The sequence below is a fragment of the Haliotis rubra genome, unplaced genomic scaffold, assembly GCF_003918875.1.
Source record: "Haliotis rubra isolate DU_JTF1 unplaced genomic scaffold, ASM391887v1 Scf365, whole genome shotgun sequence".
NCBI lineage: Eukaryota > Metazoa > Mollusca > Gastropoda > Lepetellida > Haliotidae > Haliotis > Haliotis rubra.
Genome location: NW_025767041.1, coordinates 34,662 through 54,893, shown reverse-complemented (window position 1 = coordinate 54,893; position 20,232 = coordinate 34,662). Strand labels below are relative to the sequence as shown.

The 20,232-nt window shown below is 45.5% G+C and overlaps 1 protein-coding gene across 1 annotated transcript in view; it reads left to right on the top strand.

Annotated features, from left to right (window-relative positions):
- The window catches only part of LOC124285634 (unconventional myosin-VIIa-like), a 75,109-nt gene that overhangs the window by 34,310 nt on the left and 20,567 nt on the right, over window positions 1–20,232 (top strand). Inside the window, exons 3-9 of the mRNA XM_046721897.1 lie at window positions 27–287; window positions 2,216–2,400; window positions 5,736–5,857; window positions 6,027–6,283; window positions 12,369–12,528; window positions 13,026–13,102; window positions 14,465–14,724. Coding sequence (XP_046577853.1) covers window positions 27–287; window positions 2,216–2,400; window positions 5,736–5,857; window positions 6,027–6,283; window positions 12,369–12,528; window positions 13,026–13,102; window positions 14,465–14,724 — 1,322 coding nt within the window. The remainder of the gene's footprint in view (window positions 1–26; window positions 288–2,215; window positions 2,401–5,735; window positions 5,858–6,026; window positions 6,284–12,368; window positions 12,529–13,025; window positions 13,103–14,464; window positions 14,725–20,232) is intronic.

Here is a 20,232-nt window from a genome sequence, read left to right as displayed (position 1 = left end):
TTATAACTGTTGTGCTTGTTTACCAGGGTGATCATGTGTGGCTGGAGCCCGAGACTCGTGGGGAGTTCACTGTGGCCATCGGGGCCCGGGTGCAGTTTTCCGAGTCAGGCAAGATCAAAGTCATCGATGATGATGGCCGGGAACACTGGATCGATGGCAAGAGAAATATACGTCACATGCATGCAACCTCCATAGATGGCATGGAGGACATGATAGGCCTGGGGGATCTCAATGAGGCCGGCATACTTAGGAACTTGTTTATTCGCTATATGGACAACTGTATATATGTAAGTAGACCACTCTGTAACATTGAACACTGTTCGTGGATATTGTCCCTTATCATTCAACACAAATATGACTGATTTAGAAGATGTTTTATCAGAAGATATCCTTATCTTGTCTTATTTGAAGCACTTTCTCTTCCTTTTTCGTCAGTGGAGTGTAAACATCCAGGAATTAAGTTTCCAGTCTGTCTGAACAGCTCACCCAATGAGCCAGATGGATGAGATCAAATGTCTTGTACCATTGGGTACTATTTCAGGAGGCACCTACAACTACGTCCAATTGAAGTGTTTCTGCATTCATACCTGCAGATTGATAGATTGATGATCCGCCTGTGCCTGCACCCCCCCACCCCCCACCCCACCCCCACACACACGCATCACCCTCCATTGTATCTTCAGTAGTGGCTGGAGGAGTTTGTGACGGAAATTTCTTTAACACCGTTTGTGCCAACTCATCATCTGTTCATTGATGCATATTTTTGTAGTTGGGCAGCACATCTCAATCAGCAAGTGGCAGGACTGTGGTTGTTCGCCGAATCAATCCCTGCACATGAATGATCTGGTGTTCCGGGCAGGGTTCTGAGCAATATCTCATTGGGCTGAGGACCTATGATCATCCAAACTTGTGATTAAATGAGACAACTTGAAAACAGTTTGGTATATCAGCCATACGGGTTCAGCAGGATTGCCTCTGCTCCAGGATCTGGCGCTCCAGTTCTTCAAGCTGAAAGATTCTCTTCACATCACAGTAAGAGCCAGACACATACCAGGAGCCCCAGAATGCCATCACCAACACCCTGTCCCATCCAGACTGCCTGTCACTGACTATTACACTCTATCTGCCTCCTGATCTCCAATCCTTAGGTGGATCTATTTTCAACAAGGTTCAAAGCACAACTATCCATGTTTGTATTCCTGATTTTGGACATGCTGTCTTGGGATCACAAAGCTTCAGCAATCTCTTGGGATGGCCTGAACATGTTTCCATCAGGCTGGCTCAAAGATGGTTGGTTGATCTGTCAAGTCTCACAGATTCGAAAACTGTGCGAAATAGCCACAGTCCCTGGCCTGACTGGCCAGTGAATTTTCGTGGTCACTGTTTGAACCCTCTGGCTTTACCTCTATAAGACAACATGTTGTTCCACCTTCACTCCATCTGTATTGGTCACTGCAGGTGTGTTATCGACATGCTTGGCACATTTACAGAGGTTGTTGATTGTTTAAGGTCAGTCAAGGAGGGTTGTTCAGGCAATGCTTTGGCAGACCATACTTCTTCTCGCTCTATTTACAATCACAAGTGAAAGAATTTTGAAGAATATTGCACGGTGAAGGATATTTCATCTCCTACCACAGATTCACATCTCCTACCACTGATTATCTTAGCACCTCTGTGTTTCAAGGAAACTCAAGAGATCCATGTTGTCCACCCGTCTTGCCACCATCTAAACTGTTATGGCTACAGTGACTGACATGAAGATTTCTACTGTGCTGATCATTTCCATCCACACACATGGGATCTGTCAATAAGCCCTACTCACCTCACCTCAGAAGATTACAAACTCCTTCAGAACCATTACTTCGAGCACATCACTCTCAAGACAGTCTTCTTGTTAGCCCTGGCCACTGCTGCACCTGTGAAATCCATGACAGGAGGATGCCAGTTCAAACATGGGCAGATCACTGGTTCTGCATGAACTTCCTGATATGACCTATATCAATATCTGGAGCAGGGATGTGTTTGGTGGAGCTGTTCTTGAGGGCTGAAAACTTCATTCCAGGATGTTTATACTCTGTAGTGGAAAGAGAAAGTGTATATGTGGAAATGGGATGTGTGTTGTATATGTACAATTTATAGTTAAAGTGTTAAAATTTGTTTGCTGTTGTTGACTACCCAGTGTGGTATGATTCTTACAATGATTCTGTTGTATCAGACATACACAGGGTCAATCCTTGTGGCGGTGAATCCATACCAGATCCTACCTATCTACACCAGTGAACAGATACAGATGTACCGAGACCGCAAGATTGGGGAGCTGTCTCCTCACATCTTCGCTATTGCTGACAACTCATACCACAACATGAGACGCTATCAACACGACCAGTGTGTCATCATCAGGTAACTAACCTTCCCCACAGATATACAAGGGGCAGTTTGTTGTGAGGCCAGGATGGGGATGGGGTAATTGTTGTGGCTGATGAGTAGGAGGAATCATTCCTTCTTTGCATGTTTCCTGTCATAGTTATGCTGGTGTCGTGTCTCCTATAGTACAGGTGCAGGTGTCCATGTCTCCTATAGTACTGATGCAGGTGTCCATGTCTCCTATAGTACAGGTGCAGGTGTCCATGTCTCCTATAGTACAGGTGCAGGTGTCCATGTCTCCTGTAGTACTGATGAAGGTGTCCATGTCTCCTATAGTACAGGTGCAGGTGTCCATGTCTCCTATAGTACAGGTGCAGGTGTCCATGTCTCCTATAGTACAGGTGCAGGTGTCCATGTCTCCTGTAGTACAGGTGCAGGTGTCCATGTCTCCTATAGTACAGGTTCAGGTGTCCATGTCTCCTATAGTACAGGTGCAGGTGTCCATGTCTCCTGTAGTACAGGTGCAGGTGTCCATGTCTCCTATAGTACAGGTGCAGGTGTCCATGTCTCCTGCTAGTACTGATGAAGGTGTCCATGTCTCCTGTAGTACTGATGTAGGTGTCTATGTCCCCTGTAGTACTGATGTAGGTGTCTATGTCTCCTGTAGTACTGATGCAGGTGTCCATGTCTCCTGTCGTACTGATGTAGGTGTCTATGTCTCCTGTAGTACTGATGAAGGTGTCCATGTCTCCTGTAGTACTGATGCAGGTGTCCATGTCTCCTAGTACTGAGGTGTCATGTCTCCTGTAGTACAGATGCAGGTGTCCATGTCTCCTGTAGTACTGATGTAGGTGTCCATGTCTCCTGTAGTACAGGTGCAGGTGTCCATGTCTCCTATAGTACAGGTGCAGGTGTCCATGTCTCCTGTCGTACTGATGAAGGTGTCTATGTCCCCTGCTGTACTGATGAAGGTGTCCATGTCTCCTGTAGTACTGATGAAGGTGTCCATGTCTCCTGTAGTACTGATGTAGGTGTTTATGTCCCCTGTAGTACTGATGTAGGTGTCTATGTCTCCTGTAGTACTGATGCAGGTGTCCATGTCTCCTGTAGTACTGATGTAGGTGTCTATGTCTCCTGTAGTACTGATGCAGGTGTCCATGTCTCCTGTCGTACTGATGTAGGTGTCCATGTCTCCTGTAGTACTGATGAAGGTGTCCATGTCTCCTGTAGTACTGATGTAGGTGTCTATGTCCCCTGTAGTACTGATTTAGGTGTCTATGTCCCCTGTAGTACTGATGCAGGTGTCCATGTCTCCTATCGTACTGATGTAGGTGTCTATGTCCCCTGTAGTACTGATGTAGGTGTCTATGTCTCCTGTAGTACTGATGCAGGTGTCCATGTCTCCTGTAGTACTGATGTAGGTGTCTATGTCTCCTGTAGTACTGATGCAGGTGTCCATGTCTCCTGTAGTACTGATGAAGGTGTCCATGTCTCCTGTAGTACAGGTGCAGGTGTCCATGTCTCCTGTCGTACTGATGCAGGTGTCCATGTCTCCTGTAGTACTGATGAAGGTGTCCATGTCTCCTGTAGTACTGATGAAGGTGTCCATGTCTCCTGTAGTACTGATGAAGGTGTCCATGTCTCCTGTAGTACTGATGCAGGTGTCCATGTCTCCTGTCTTACTGATGAAGGTGTCCATGTCTCCTATAGTACAGGTGCAGGTGTCCATGTCTCCTGTCGTACAGATAGTGTCCATGTCTCCTATAGTACAGGTGCAGGTGTACATGTCTCCTGTCGAACTGATGAAGGTGTCCATGTCTCCTATAGTACAGGTGCAGGTGTCCATGTCTCCTGTAGTACAGGTGCAGGTGTCCATGTCTCCTGTAGTACAGGTGCAGGTGTCCATGTCTCCTGTAGTACTGATGAAGGTGTCCATGTCTCCTATAGTACAGGTGCAGGTGTCCATGTCTCCTATAGTACAGGTGCAGGTGTCCATGTCTCCTATAGTACTGATGTAGGTGTCCATGTCTCCTGTAGTACAGGTGCAGGTGTCCATGTCTCATATAGTACAGGTGCAGGTGTCCATGTCTCCTGTCGTACTGATGAAGGTGTCTATGTCTCCTGTAGTACTGATGTAGGTGTCTATGTCTCCTATAGTACAGGTGCAGGTGTCCATGTCTCCTGTCGTACTGATGTAGGTGTCCATGTTTCCTGTAGTACTGATGCAGGTGCCCATGTCTCCTGTAGTACAGATGCAGGTGTCCATGTCCCCTGTAGTACTGATGCAGGTGTCCATGTCCCCTGTAGTACTGATGCAGGTGTCCATGTCTCCTGTAGTACAGATGTAGGTGTCCATGTCCCCTGTAGTACTGATGCAGGTGTCCATGTCCCCTGTAGTACTGATGCAGGTGTCCATGTCCCCTGTAGTACTGATGCAGGCGTCCATGTCTCCTGTAGTACTGATGCAGTTGTCTATGTCTCCTGTAGTACTGGTGCAGGTATCCATGTCACCTGTAGTACTGATGTAGGTGTCCTTGTCTCCTGTAGTACTGATGTAGGTGTCCTTGTCTTCTGTAGTACTGATGAAGGTGTCCATGTCTCCTGTAGTACTGATGTAGGTGTCCATGCCTCCTGTAGTATTGATGCTGGTGTCCATGTCTCCTGTAGTGCTGATGTAGGTGTGTATGTCTCCTGTAGTACTGATGTAGGTGTCCTTGTCTCCTGTAGTACTGACATAGGTGTCCATGTCTCCTGTCGTACTGATGTAGGTGTCCATGTCTCCTGTAGTACTGACATAGGTGTCCATGTCCCCTGTAGTACTGATGTAGGTGTCCATGTCCCCTGTAGTACTGATGTAGGTGTCCATGTCTCCTGTAGTACTGATGAAGGTGTCCATGTCTCTAGTAGTACTGATGAAGGTGTCCATGTCTCTAGTAGTACTGATGCAGGTGTCCATGTCTCCTGTACATAGTACTGATGTAGGTGTCCATGTGCCCTATAGTTCTGGTGAAGGTGTCAATGTCTCCTGTACTACTGATGTAGGTGTCCATGTGCCCTATGGTTCTGGTGCAGGTGTCCATGTCTCCTGTACTACTGATGCAGGTGTCCATGTCTCCTGTACTACTGATGTAGGTGTCCATGTGCCCTATGGTTCTGGTGCAGGTGTCCATGTCTCCTGTAGTACTGATGTAGGTGTCCATGTGCCCTATAGTTCTGGTGCAGTAGTCCATGTCTCCTGTAGTACTGATATGGGTGTCCATGTCTCCTGTAGTACTGATGTAGGTGTCCATGTGCCCTATGGTTCTGGTGCAGGTGTCCTTGTCTCCTGTAGTAGTTTATTCCTGCCCCTGACTTCATGTGTTGTGTTGCAGTGGAGAGTCTGGTGCAGGAAAGACAGAGAGCACCAAACTTATTCTACAGTTCCTGGCAGCTATCAGTGGACAACACTCTTGGATAGAACAGCAGATTCTAGAGGCCAACCCCATCATGGAAGGTAATTGTCTACTAGTTCTGTGCAGCAAGATTCAGTTCATTTTGAGGAAATTCTTTATTCACTAACAAGATGTCTTTCAACTTAGTTTAAGTAGAGAAATAAGTGTAAGTAATGGACCAAATAAATAGTTTTACTGAGATAATGATGGAGATGCACTCTTCTTTTGCAGCATTTGGCAATGCCAAAACCATCCGAAATGACAATTCCAGTAGATTTGGAAAATACATAGACATTCACTTCAATGATAAAGGCGTGATTGAGGGAGCTTGCATAGAGCAGTACTTGCTGGAGAAGTCCCGTATTGTGAACCAAGCTCATGATGAGCGCAACTACCATATCTTCTACTGCATGCTGGCTGGCATGAGCAATGAGGACAAAGCCAAGCTGGAGCTGGTCGACGCCACCAGCTACTACTACCTTGTGCAGGTGCGTCTACTCCTTCATACTCCTTCCACTAATGACATTACTTATCTAAAGATGCACCAAGGTTAAACATAGTCTTGCATCTCATAGGGTGCATGCAGTGTTATAGCGAGTGAATGAGTTTAGTCTTACGCTGCTCTCAGCAATATTCCAGCTCTACGGCAGCACTCTGTAAATAATTTAGTCTGGACCAGACAATCCAGTGATCAACAGCATGAGCAACGATCTGCGCAATTGGGAACCGATGACATGTGTCAACCAAGTCAGCGAGCCTGACCACCCGATCCCGTTAGTCGTCTCTTACGACAGGCATGGGTTACTGAAGATCAATATTCTAACCCGGATCTTCACGGGTCTGCAGTGTTATATTTTCTCAGTACTGTGTCAGACATGTCATTTTGTTCTTGTAATTTATTATGGAGTTATTACTAACTCATTTAAATGTATTTAAACAATTGTTTCGGAATTGTTTCTGCTTATGCCATGATTAATGCTAATTCTTAAAGAAAAATACTAGAAACCCTAGAAAAATCTTCAAAAATATATGAATATATTCTTTTAAAATAAATTTTTTTTTAAATTAAAACCAAAAAGAGCTTCTTATGCACTTGTTTTATGTAGTAGGAGACAACTGGGTTTGTAAGTGCAACAAGCCTTGGTGAACCACACCTCAGTATTAACCTCGCTCTGTGGAAGTGTATTTAGCTGCTAGATACTTACATGTAATGCAATGTAACATACATTTACATGACTTGCATTGCAGAGAGATGACCAAGGTCGTGTAAAGGTATATTTTTTGTAGTGAAAGGATTTTCACTTTTTTTCTCACCCTGTTTTTAGCATGCATCTTAAGCTTTTTAATTGTTGGTTATAGTATCCCTCCCAGTTTGTATGTGCTGCATTGTTGCAGCATGGGGTTGCCACCTTCTGGTGTTGTCATCTGCTTGTGGGTGGGTGTAGGTCATCACTGGTCAGCACGATGGGAGGTGGTCAGAGCTGTGCTGCTGACCACCTCTTTGGAATCACTAGTCTTTTACACTTAGCCACCTCCATTACTGGAGTAATTACAGTTTTTTTCACGTTTGTTTTATTTGATACTTTATGACATTTCTTATTTACTTTTGTGGTACATCATACATTTGGATCTCTTTGAACTCTCATGGAGCCATTGCCAAGCCCTATTCTGTTTTTACACAAAATCCTCTGAAACAGCTCATCTTGATGTTATCTGATCTGCATTGTGAGCATAGATCTATTTCTGAATTCTTTTCTGGAACTTTTCATTGATAGTTTATAAAACTACTGCTACTCAACTTTACCACAAGTAATATGTGATCTGTTGTAAACTTCAGCCCATGATGTTCATCTGCACCTCATATCAGAAATAGATTGACTAAATAATTTGTTGAAGGACTAACATTACTTGTAGTTAGACTTGCACAGTGAACCATTCCAGCTAACATTCTCAACTGAACCCAGTAGGAGAGTCACGGGCACAGTTATGCTACTGACCTTAGCTCTATAAATGTTCTATCTTCATGTTAAAGTACACAGGTTTAAATAGTGTTTTCTGTGGACATAGCATCATCTGCAGGTGTATATGTCTATGTGTTTGTGGCTTTGTCTGAATGTCTGTGTCTGTATACCTATGTGTACATGTGTTTGTACGTCACTATGTACTTGTGTGTCTGTATGTGTTTCTATATGCTTATGTCTGTGTGTGTGTATGGGTGTCTGTGTCTGGATGTCAGAGTCTTATATCTGCCATCTCTCCCTCTACTTCTCTGGCTCCTTCTCCCTCTACACCAGCACCACTCCTGCACCTTTCTCACAACATCTCACTCCCCTCTACCTCACTTCTCACCTGTATCTCCCCACATCTCGCTAACCTGTACCTCACTTCTCACCTGTATCTTCCCACATCTTGCTCACCTCTACCTCACTTCTCACCTGTATCTTCCCACATCTCGCTCACCTCTACCTCACTTCTCACCTGTATCTCCCCACATCTCGCTCCCCACTACCTCACTTCTCACCTGCATCTCCCCACATCTTGCTCCCCTCTAGCTCACTTCTCAGCTGCATCTCCCCACATCTCGCTCACCTCTACCTCACTTCTCACCTGTATCTTCCCACATCTCGCTCACCTCCACCTCACTTCTCACCTGTACCTCCCCACATCTCGCTCACCTCTACCTCACTTATCACCTGTATCTTCCCACATCTCGCTCACCTCTACCTCACTTCTCACCTATATCTCCTCACATCTCGCTCACCTCTACCTCACTTCTCACCTGTATCTTCCCACATCTCGCTCACCTCTACCTCACTTCTCACCTGTATCTTCCAACATCTCGCTCACCTCTACCTCACTTCTCACCTGTATCTCCCACATCTCGCTCACCTCTACCTCACTTCTCACCTGTATCTCCCCACATCTCACTCACCTCTACCTCACTTCTCACCTGCATCTCCCCAACACTCGCTCACCTCTACCTCACTTCTCACCTGCATCTCCCCACATCTCGCTCCCCTCTAGCTCACTTCTCACCTGCATCGTCCCACATCTCGCTCCCCTCTACCTTACTTCTCACCTGCATCTCCCCACATCTCGCTCCCCTCTACCTCATTTCTCACCTGTATCTTCCCACATCTCGCTCCCCTCTACCTCACTTCTCACCTGTATCTACCCACATCTGCTCACCTCTGCCTCACTTCTCACCTGTATCTTCCCACATCTTGCTCACCTCTACCTCACTTCTCACCTGTATCTACCCACATCTTGCTCACCTCTACCTCACTTCTCACCTGCATCTACCCACATCTTGCCCACTTCTCCGTTAGTTCTCACCTGTATCTACCCACATCTTGCTCACCTCTACCTCACTTCTCACCTGCATCTACCCACATCTTACCCACTTCTCCCTACCACATCTTACCCACTTCTCCCTTAGTTCTCATCCAACTTCTAACCTCCCTTTTCTCCCCCTTCCCTTCTGCCTCCTCCCTTCCCCAAATCTCTCCCCCACCTTCTGCCAGGCATTCTCAGTGTTCAGAGGCCAGGCCAAGTCATACTGATGGATTATGTAGTAAACACTTAACTCATGCTCAAATCTTCAAAGCACATTTCATGTCAGAGTAGCATGTTAGGAATGTGTTTTTCTGCACTATAATGGTGTTTCCTGAGACACTTAGTAATGTTAACATGATCAAAGATCTACACATAGATCATTATATTTTCATCCAAATGTATTTTCTAAGCAAAGTGTTGCAAGTGTTCATGTACATGGTCAATAAATGTGGTTCACATGAAGCATGACTGGTTGGGTGATTACTCAATGGAAGTACCTGCACCAGGACAATAACTGATTTGAGGTTGAACCTTTGGTAGTGAGGTGAGAAGGGGTGAAAGTCTAATAAGTAATTATGGCCTAAACATGTATATTCTGTTTAATTCTAAATCAAGTTCCTGCCCAATGGCAGTGGTACAGCAAATGATCAGACAAGCTGAGAGACAGTATTATGATGAGCCTTGGCCTGAACACTGATGTGCATATGGGACACTTGTGTACTGACTACTTGTTGAGAGGGTAGAAAGCTGGGCACCATCACAGCACCGTCATCATTCCAAGCTTGCCATAGTTATTCATGTATGGATAAGAGTGTTTCAGGGAAGCCCAGCATATAGTGCTTTCTATGCTTACCAGCTAAAACATTGCATCAGTCTTTCATTTTCTAGATAGCTTTTAAATATAGTTGCCATGGTTTTGTTTCTGTTTCACGTGTGGTCATCCTCATAGTTTGTTAATCATGTAGTGCTTGTTGTTGTCATCTGCCAGAACTATCATACATTTTGCCATACTTAGGTTCTGGCTGAAGACCATTGGCTTTATATCATGCAATTAGTTGTGCTTAACCATCATTATCATCATTAAATGAGCGCTGCTTACTTTAATCTGTGTTAGTCTAGGTCTTTCTAAGTCTAGCTTAGAAATCCTACATCAAACAATTGTGCAGTGGCCACCTGAACCCTAACCTCTAGACCTTCTTTCTGAGGGACAATTGAGGCTTGTGAACAGTTCTGTTTGTCCTGACAGAGCCACAGTTTTAGTCCCAGCATTGTGAGTGGGTTGTGTGCCACATCAGTGTGTGAGTACTTTCTATATCACATCGAGGACCATCATTGGGACCGTAGTGGAGCAGAGCATTGCATCATCCTTCGTTGTCACCCTCCAGCTAGTGATCACATTATTCGTGTGTTCTCCAACTGTCTTGTGTGCAGATGGCCAGGTTTATGTGTTTCATTTAGAGGAAATGTCTTGCTCAGTGGCACACTTAGGACACTGGTAATTGTTGTCACATCAAAAGTAGTGATTCTTTGTATGAACAAGGAACCATCTTTTGTCTAAGATATTCCCTTTTCTTTTGCTCTGTAAATTTATGTAGCTTTTACCTCAACGAAAGATTGACATTAAATCTAACAACCCTGTATTAGAAACAGATTTGTATATAGTCCCCAAGCTGCAGATACGTGTCCTGTTATCAGGAATGCAGGAGAAATAGGACCACAGGTCTCACCCAAGCACTTCCAGAGAGAAGTCAGTGCTAAAGCCAGCACAAATCTCACCTTAGTACTTCCAGAGAGAAGTCAATGGTAAAGCCAGCACAGGTCTCACCCTAGTACTTCCAGAGAGAAGTCAGTGGTAAAACCAGCACAAATCTCACCTTAGTACTTCCAGAGAGAAGTCAATGGTAAAGCCAGCACAGGTCTCACCCTAGTACTTCCAGAGAGAAGTCAATGGTAAAGCCAGCACAGGTCTCACTCTAGCACTTCAGAGAGAAGTCAGTGGTAAAGCTAGCACAGGTCTCACCTTAGTACTTCAGAGAGAAGTCAGTGGTAAAGCTAGCAGAGGTCTCACCCTAGTACTTCAGAGAGAAGTCAGTGATAAAGCTAGCAGAGGTCTCACCCTAGCACTTCAGAGAGAAGTCAGTGGTAAAGCTAGCAGAGGTCTCACCCTAGTACTTCCAGAGAAAAGTCAGTGGTAAAGCTAGCAGAGGTCTCACCCTAGTACTTCCAGAGAAAAGTCAGTGGTAAAGCTAGCAGAGGTCTCACCCTAGCACTTCAGAGAGAAGTCAGTGGTAAAGCTAGCAGAGGTCTCACCCTAGTACTTCCAGAGAGAAGTCAGTGGTAAAGCTAGCAGAGGTCTCACCCTAGTACTTCCAGAGAAAAGTCAGTGGTAAAGCTAGCAGAGGTCTCACCCTAGCACTTCAGAGAAAAGTCAGTGGTAAAGCTAGCAGAGGTCTCACCCTAGTACTTCCAGAGAAAAGTCAGTGGTAAAGCTAGCAGAGGTCTCACCCTAGTACTTCCAGAGAAAAGTCAGTGGTAAAGCTAGCAGAGGTCTCACCCTAGTACTTCCAGAGAAAAGTCAGTGGTAAAGCTAGCAGAGGTCTCACCCTAGTACTTCCAGAGAAAAGTCAGTGGTAAAGCTAGCAGAGGTCTCACCCTAGTACTTCCAGAGAGAAGTCAGTGGTAAAGCTAGCAGAGGTCTCACCCTAGTACCTCCAGAGAAAAGTCAGTGGTAAAGCTAGCAGAGGTCTCACCCTAGTACTTCCAGAGAGAAGTCAGTGGTAAAGCCAGCAGAGGTTCCAACACTGTGGTGTCTCCGGATGAGATCTTTGCATGCTTGTGTTCACCACATTAGACAGTACTTATCCAGCAGGATGAATTGAGTACACGTTTTCATATCATATACAGGCTGAGTCCTGATAAAATTAAAACCCTGAAAACTTGGTCATAAGGAGTGTGCTCTCTGAATATGTTCTGGACTTTTTATTCTTAAATGAATTTGATAATGTATAGATTATGTTGTGCTTCATCACTTTGATAAGTGCTTGTTTGGTATTTAAGAAAGACCAGTTTATTTATGGAGTTGCCACCAGTTTATTGGATTGATAAGATTCATCTCATACTACAGGAGAGGATAGAAATGTGTGTGTTACCATGGCTATGCAACATAGCTGACTCCATGAACAAAGGTAAGTGGTGGCCGTGTTTGGACATGACTTATTGGATGTACTGTGTTTTCAGGGCGGATCCATTTATTGTGAGGGTCGTGATGATGTGAAGGAGTACGCATCAATCCGTTCTGCCATGAAGGTCCTGATGTTCACAGAGCCTGAGATGTGGTCCATTCTGAAGATTCTGGCCTCCCTACTTCACGTAGGCAATGTCCGCTATATAACGGTAAGTCATCACTACCAGGAACTGTCCACTATACTCATGATTTTCATCTGCACTGGCTACTTTAGGCAGTACTGATAGTACTGCAATTATCAAACACAAGGACGACAGTGTCATACAGAGTTGTCACCCTTAGCTGTCAGGATCACTGCTGGTTGGAATTCAAGTTACACCACTCATGCTTGAAGGCTTCACCATTTCTCCAACACACAAACTTATAATGCTTATATGGATACAAGTGCTTTAGTGATCTTTGACCAGGGTTATAGAAGAAAGACACATTCACTCTCTCAGTGTCAGTGTTTTGGCTGTCATTGCCTCAAAGCAATCAACAATAAACACAAGAAGTACATCAGAAGGAATGACATGACAAAACACTGACACTGAGAGAGTGAATGTGTCTTTCTTCTATGACTCCAGCAGAAACTTCTGAGAAGTACATGTATATGAATTTATTCAATATGTTTGTTATGTGAAAATGATTGTTTTCTTGTTTTTTTGCAGCTATTGAGCTAGACAACATTGATGCCACAGAAATCCAAGACATTTCCTTCATCAACAAAGCTGCTAGACTGCTGGAGGTAAGGCATATATATGTGCTTCTACTTCTGATTCACTGAGCACACAGCAGGCAGATGTCATCTCAGCTGCCTTTTAGATATATTACAGCTGATAGTTTAAACATGATACAGCTGATACTTTACACATGATACAGCTGATACTTTATGCTGATACTTTACACATGATACAGCTGTTACTTTACACATGTTACAGCTGGTACTTTACACTTGATACAGCTGATACTTTACACATGATATAGCTGATACTTTATGCTGATACTTTACACATGATACAGCTGATACTGTACACTTGATACAGCTGGTACTTTACACGTGATACAGCTGATACTTTATGCTGATACTTTACACATGATACAGCTGTTACTTTACACATGTTACAGCTGGTACTTTACACTTGATACAGCTGATACTTTACACATGATACAGCTGATACTTTATGCTGATACTTTACACATGATACAGCAGATACTGTACACTTGATACAGCTGGTACTTTACACATGATACAGCTGATACTTTATACATGATACAGCTGATACTTTAGACATGGTACAGCTGATACTTTACACATGATACATCTGATACTTTACACATGTTGCAGCTGATACTTGACACATGATACAACTGATACTTTTACACTGATAAGTATACATGATACAGCTGATACTTTACGCTAATACTTTAGACATGGTACAGCTGATACTTTACACATGATACATCTGATACTTTACACATGTTGCAGCTGATACTTTAGACTTGATACAGCTGGTACTTTACACATGTTACAGCTCGTACTTTACACTTGATACAGCTGATACTTTACACATGATACAGCTGGTACTTTACACTTAACACAGCTGATACTTTATACATGATGCAGCTGATACTTTACGCATGATGCAGCTGATACTTTACGCATGATACAGCTGATACTTTACGCTGATGCTTTACACATGATACAGCTGATACTTTATGCTGATACTTTACACATGATACAGCTGATACTTTATGCTGATACTTTACACATGATACAGCTGATACTTTACGCTGATACTTTACACATGATACAGCTGATACTTTATACTGATACTTTACGCATGATACAGGGGATACTTTAGACATGATATAACTGGTACTTTACACATGATACATCTGATACTTTACACAATATACAGCTGATACTTTACACATGATACAGCTGATACTTTGCACATGATACTTTACATATGATACAGCTGATATTTTACAAATGGTGCTTACATGATTTGATCACATCCTGGATATAGAACAGTATTCCCCCGACATAGGAAATAGATGCATAGTGTCTTCCCTGTGTCCATGTGTCCCTGTGTCCATGTTGCAGGTGAGTGCCCAGGATCTGGTAGATGCTCTCACCACCAAAACTATCTTCACACAAGGAGAGTCCGTCACTTCCACCATGAGCATCCAATCATCACTTGATGTCCGTGATGCCTTTGTCAAGGGTGTCTATGGACGTATGTTTGTGTGGATAGTGGATAAGATTAATAGTGCCATTTTTAAGCCAATGGAAAAGTCTGCCCATTATCGAAAGTCCATTGGTGTCTTGGATATATTCGGCTTCGAGAATTTTGACACCAACAGGTAAGTTAAACAAATACAACAAATATGTACATGGAACATGCTTGTTTTATTAACGACCTGAAACAAATCGCAATACAGTCAATGACTTAAATGTCTCAAATGAAGATACAAAATTGTTTTGATATTTAGAAAAGAATTATATGCTGAGAGCTTAATGAAATCTTTAATTCTTTTTCATAGAGATCGTCCTTGGGGTACATATATGCCTTTTTCTGCGCTGAAAATGTCCTGTGACAGTTGTATCAATGTTTTAATAAAAATATTGTACAATAAATAAAATCTTTTTTTATCTATTATACGGCCCCAACCCCGTGGAGTTACCTCCCGCTATGCATGCGCAGCCAACCAGGTAAGCACCTAGGCCCGTATCATCATTCCTTCTGCTGTCACTCCACAGTAAAGACGTGTAGAGTTCCTAGCTGAATACCTTGTCTACAATAAAGATAATGTCTGAGACTCCATCACCTGTATGTATGGTCTTTATTTGTCCTTGAACGGAACAGCTAAGACTTTTGCGGTCGGTTTTCTCATAATTGTGACTTTGTATTAAATTAATTCGCTAGCTTTCCCGTGGTTTACGCACATGTTGCTTTGCCATGGCGGGAAGTTTAGCGTGCCATGTGGTTGTCATATTGCGTTTTAACCAAGTATTTTTTCCCGTGGTCGCATTCACGTAATTTTCAATGTTTTGTACGTGTATATTTATGCTGCTGGCTCCGCTGTTAGCTACATGCTTGCATGTTTGCTTTCAGGCGTTTTCTGGATGTTCTGTCTGTGGACAGAGCATTCCTAGAGCTGACCAGCACAACAAGTGCTCTTAAGTTGTCTTGAGAAAGTCGGCCATAATCCCGACGTTTGTGAGCTGTGCATGGGCTTCTTCCCCCGGGCCCAGAAAAGGAGGGCCGCGGATTTTCTCTTTTATAGAGAACTGAGAGAGGCAGGAGGGGAACTGACCCAGGAGGTCCCCCCCGTCTAAAACAAAAAAGGCTAAAGCCGGCAAAAAAGCTAAGTCGCATAAGGCGCCTACTCCTTCACACAGCAGTTTTGACATGTCCATAATAACACAGCTTTTTCAGCAGCACGTGGACTCAGTGAAGTCCCTTGTTCATGAATCGGTTGGAGGTCTCCAGCAGGAGTCCCTTGCCCACTCTGAGCAGGGGACAGAGACTGGGGTGGGATCGCCGAGCTTAGCTTGATCCCTTGACCTGGAGGCATCTGTAGATCCGTTGCCTCTGGCCTCGGGTCCGGACGCCTCGGCTACCCTGTAGGGGGAGGGTTCGCTCCCAGTCCCCCTCTCGGTGTTGGCGCAGGGTCCGTTGAGGATTCCTGGGGTTCCGGTCCCTGCGCCGCTCCGCCCCATGAAAGCGGAGGAACCAGTTCTGCCTGGTATTCCTCCCGCGTCTCGGGAACGGGGTTTGAATGTGGTGTCGGGTGCTGGAGCGGGGAGTTCCTTCGTCTCTTCCCTTCCCTCTGTGTCTGGTGCTTGGCCTCCCACTGGGTCGGGGTTCGGGCCCTCTTTGTGAGGAGACCCAGCCTCTGACTTGGCTCGGGTGCTGAGTCCATGGACGTTGGGGAGGTCGAGGAGCCCGGAGGGCCCTTTCCGTTTCTCGACGGCTCTGCGGGAGGTACGGCATCTTATTGCTGAGTTTATCCCCCAGGCCGCGGTACCTACCAGCCGCTCGGACTCGTCTGAGTTCCGCCTGCCGGGCGAGGCATTTGCCCCTAGGCAACCCTCGCAGACGCTGCTCTGCATCTTGCCATCCCCGGTGCAGGATGTGGTGGATCCCCTCCTGGTTGGGACACGCCTCCGGTTCGACTTGCCCGAACTTGTCAAGAGGTACCAGCTGGGGGAAGATTCCCTGTTCTTTGTACCAGTGGTCAACGAGTGTGTGTTTACTTCGGTCACCCTGGGGGGAGGCTTGGCTTCCCCCTGTGCAGCCCTGGCTGCCAGACGAGGGCATTTAGTGCCACCGTTTGCCCTTGCGGGCGCTCCCCCCTACGACAGTCTTACCGGACCTACGAGGAGGTCTATCAGAATGCCATGCAGCAGGTGCGGCTGGTAATACACGAGGCCTACCTTCTCGACCCCCGTGCTCCCGTTCCGGCTGTTCCGTGGGTCCGTCACAGTCAGTTCATCTACTCGGGACCACTCACGCTCTCTTACCACACGTCCTAGTGAGGGGCCACCTCTCTCTATTCCTGCCCGAGTGGGAGAATGCTACCTGCAACACTTGGGTGCTTTCCACTGTCAGTGTCGGCCATCTACCACTGAGGAAGTGAGGCCCGCCAGACTTCACCGGCATACGTCGCACTCCGGTGCCGTCCTGTCCGGTCAGGGCGGGTATACTGCGAGACGAAGTTCAGGCTTTGCTGGATAAGTCCACAATAGAGCGCATACCACCGGGCGAGGAACAGGCGGGATTTTATTCCACGTACTTCCTCGTTCTGAAGAAAGACGGCGGGTTCCGTCCCATTCTCAACCTCTAGGGGTTGAATCGCATGAATAAAGGTACCTTTCTTCACGATGGAGACACTCCGTTCGGTGATCTCCTCTGTTCAGCCCGGCGATTGGCTTACGTCAATCGATCTAAAGGATGCGTATCTACATGTGCCCATTCATCCATCGTTCAAGCAGTACCTCCGGTTCTCTTACGACGGGATGAATAACCAATTTACGGTGCTCCCCTTCGGCATATCCACTGCCCCCAGGGTGTTCACCAAGCTCATGTTAGTGCCAGCTACCCTCGCAAGGTTGTAGGGAAGGCGTTGTTACCCTTACCTCAACGACTGGTTGCTCAGCGCTCTAACTCAGCCGGCAAGCCTAGATTCTACCCACAAGGTGATAGACATTCTAGTTCGACTGGGGTGGATCATCAACCTCAAGAAATCCAACCTGGTACCCACCCAGGACTTGATTTTTCTCGGGGCACGGTTCCAAACTCACATCTTGTTTCCTTGTCGCCCAACAGGGTCACCAGAGTACGGGAGATGGTGTCTTCGTTCCTCTCTCAGCCCCAGGCACCAGCGCGGACTTGGCTCCTTCTACTGGGCCATATGGCGGCGACTATCTCTGTAGTGTGGCTGGCGCCCTATACAGCAAGCTTTGCCGAGTCTGTGGGCTCACTCGGAGGATCTGGAGCAGAGTCTCACAGAGCTGGTTTGCGGTAATTCTCAGGTTTCTGGCTCAGCCTCCTGTTCTGATACCTTTGCGATCGGACATTCTCACTCAGCGCTCCCTCATTCTCACTCCTCCTAAGAGTAGGAAGTTCGATAAGAGCTGTCACATGGAAAGCGTGATCGACCTTCGGGCGGTAAGTGTCCGGGAGGCGAATACTGACACAATCGGGATGGAACACAGTCAGCGCCGGGTCTGCCGACATAGCATGTAAGTCGCCGACCCTACGCCCAGATGTTACCGCCACCAGAAATACGGCCTTCCATCTTAACAACTGAATGGAAATAGCCGATAGACGTGAGAACGTAGGACCGGACAGCCAATCTAGCACAATTGACAAATCCCAAGGTGGGCTGGTTCGCCTGACAACAGGTCGAACCCGATCCGTGCCAGCTAAAAAGCGCTGCATGAGAGGGTGCTGCCCCAGAAGAGCACCATCGACAGGGGTGTGAAAAGTGGAAATAGCGATGGAGTAGCCACGAATGGTCGAAGCCGCCAGGCCTTCTTCCAAACAAGCTTGCAAAAACTCCAATACTCGGACTAAATCAGCAGAAAAGGGATCTGCAATCCCCTTATCTGAACACCAGCGTGCATAGCGGACCACCTATCCCGAATCCCGCCTCGAAGCCAGAATTGTGTCTGCAACTGCTGCAGGAATTCCGCGTGCTTCGAGGCTAGACCTGACAGAGGCCAAGCCACCCACTGAATCCTTGGATTGGGGTATGGTGCGCCGTGAGTATAATAGATCAAAAAGATTTTATTTATTGTACAATATTTTTCTTAAAACATTGATAAAACTGTCACAGGACATTTTCAGCCGCAGAAGATGCATATATGTACCCCAAGGACGACTCTCTTCAAAGAATTGGAAACTTCTGCAGGTTTAGTTAAAATGTTTCCTTATCCTGACTCATGCTTAATTGCTTGTCTCCTTCTTGTGAATGATAGTGGAACACTTGAATCCCCTTTCGGAAGCTCCCTTAAAAAAAGCGTCCGTAAAATCACTCACCCAGTGTTATCTCCCTTTAGTTGTTTTGGCGGGAAACTGCATCACATGACCCCCACATGTTGTCACTCTCTCATTCTTTGCCCTAGAGGACGGTTGTGAGAGCGCCTGGGTCCCTTATATGGCGTTACATCCTTTTATATTTAGGCCTTTACTACGAAATTAGCTGTATACGGCATTTAGGATTGATATACCAGCAATATGGTTTGAAATTTGTGTCTAAATTATCTGTTTATTCACGTTGTTGACATGATTTTTCATCTTGTTTACAATTGATGAAAACTTGCATTCGTTGCAGATACTGTTTGTAGGTTGCTGATCCGCATTTATTATGTCCTAATTGTACCTGTACATGTTCTTCCAGCTTTCGCTGTAAACTTTGTCAGCATTTATCCGAATTTGAATTAACTAATTATTTATATTCCATTCGCTGCAGAGATCATCCCGGCAGATGAAGTAGTTGTATATGACGAGCCACCCATCCTCATTCCTGAAGTAGCAGTGAGGAAGAAGACGAGGTCTTCATCTACAGTTACATCAGCAGTCATCTCAACGCAGTCAGACCAACTGCCCGGTCAGCCAGACAGACAATTCCACATCCCAGCACTCTCGTCAGTCCTTGGGTCACAGGATACTCAGTATCTATCCTTATATCCAGTCAGAGCATTAAAAGTCTACCTACAAAGGTCTAAGAAGAGGAGACGAAAATTCAAGCGCCTTTTCATCCCTCTATCTACGGAGACACCTACAGAAATCTCACGTACAATATCAATATGGATGAGAGCCGTCATCTTAAGAGCCTACAAAGCAGCAGGACTTGAGCCTCCACGAGCCTCCAATCCTCATGAAGTCAGAGCACTGGCATCGACACTCGCTCTACATGGAAACTGTTCCATCTCGACAATAATGGGGGGCTGCTATTGGAAGTCAGAGACATGGAGTCGTATAAATCCACACTTAATGTCGGGAGAAGCGGTTCCAGAGAAATCTGACAAGTTGTTGTCCCCCCAAACTCATCAGAGGAAGCTGGAAGGAAGGATCAGCATAGTACTATACTAGGCACATAAAGAAACTGTGCATATCAAAATGTAAAATCTAAATTTATCAAACCTGTGTAGATACATAAGGATTTAAACTCAGAGATTAGTGACATGTATCCAACATGCATGCACGTGCCACGCTCCGTGACGTCAGTGGGTTCGTCCTTGAGACGTGCAATACATTGTTGCACGTGCATTTCGGGAAAGAGATACAGAGCAAATGAATGCCACACAATACTGTCACTTTGGAAAGCTCAACCCCTGCCCTTGTGATCGTTCAAAAAATT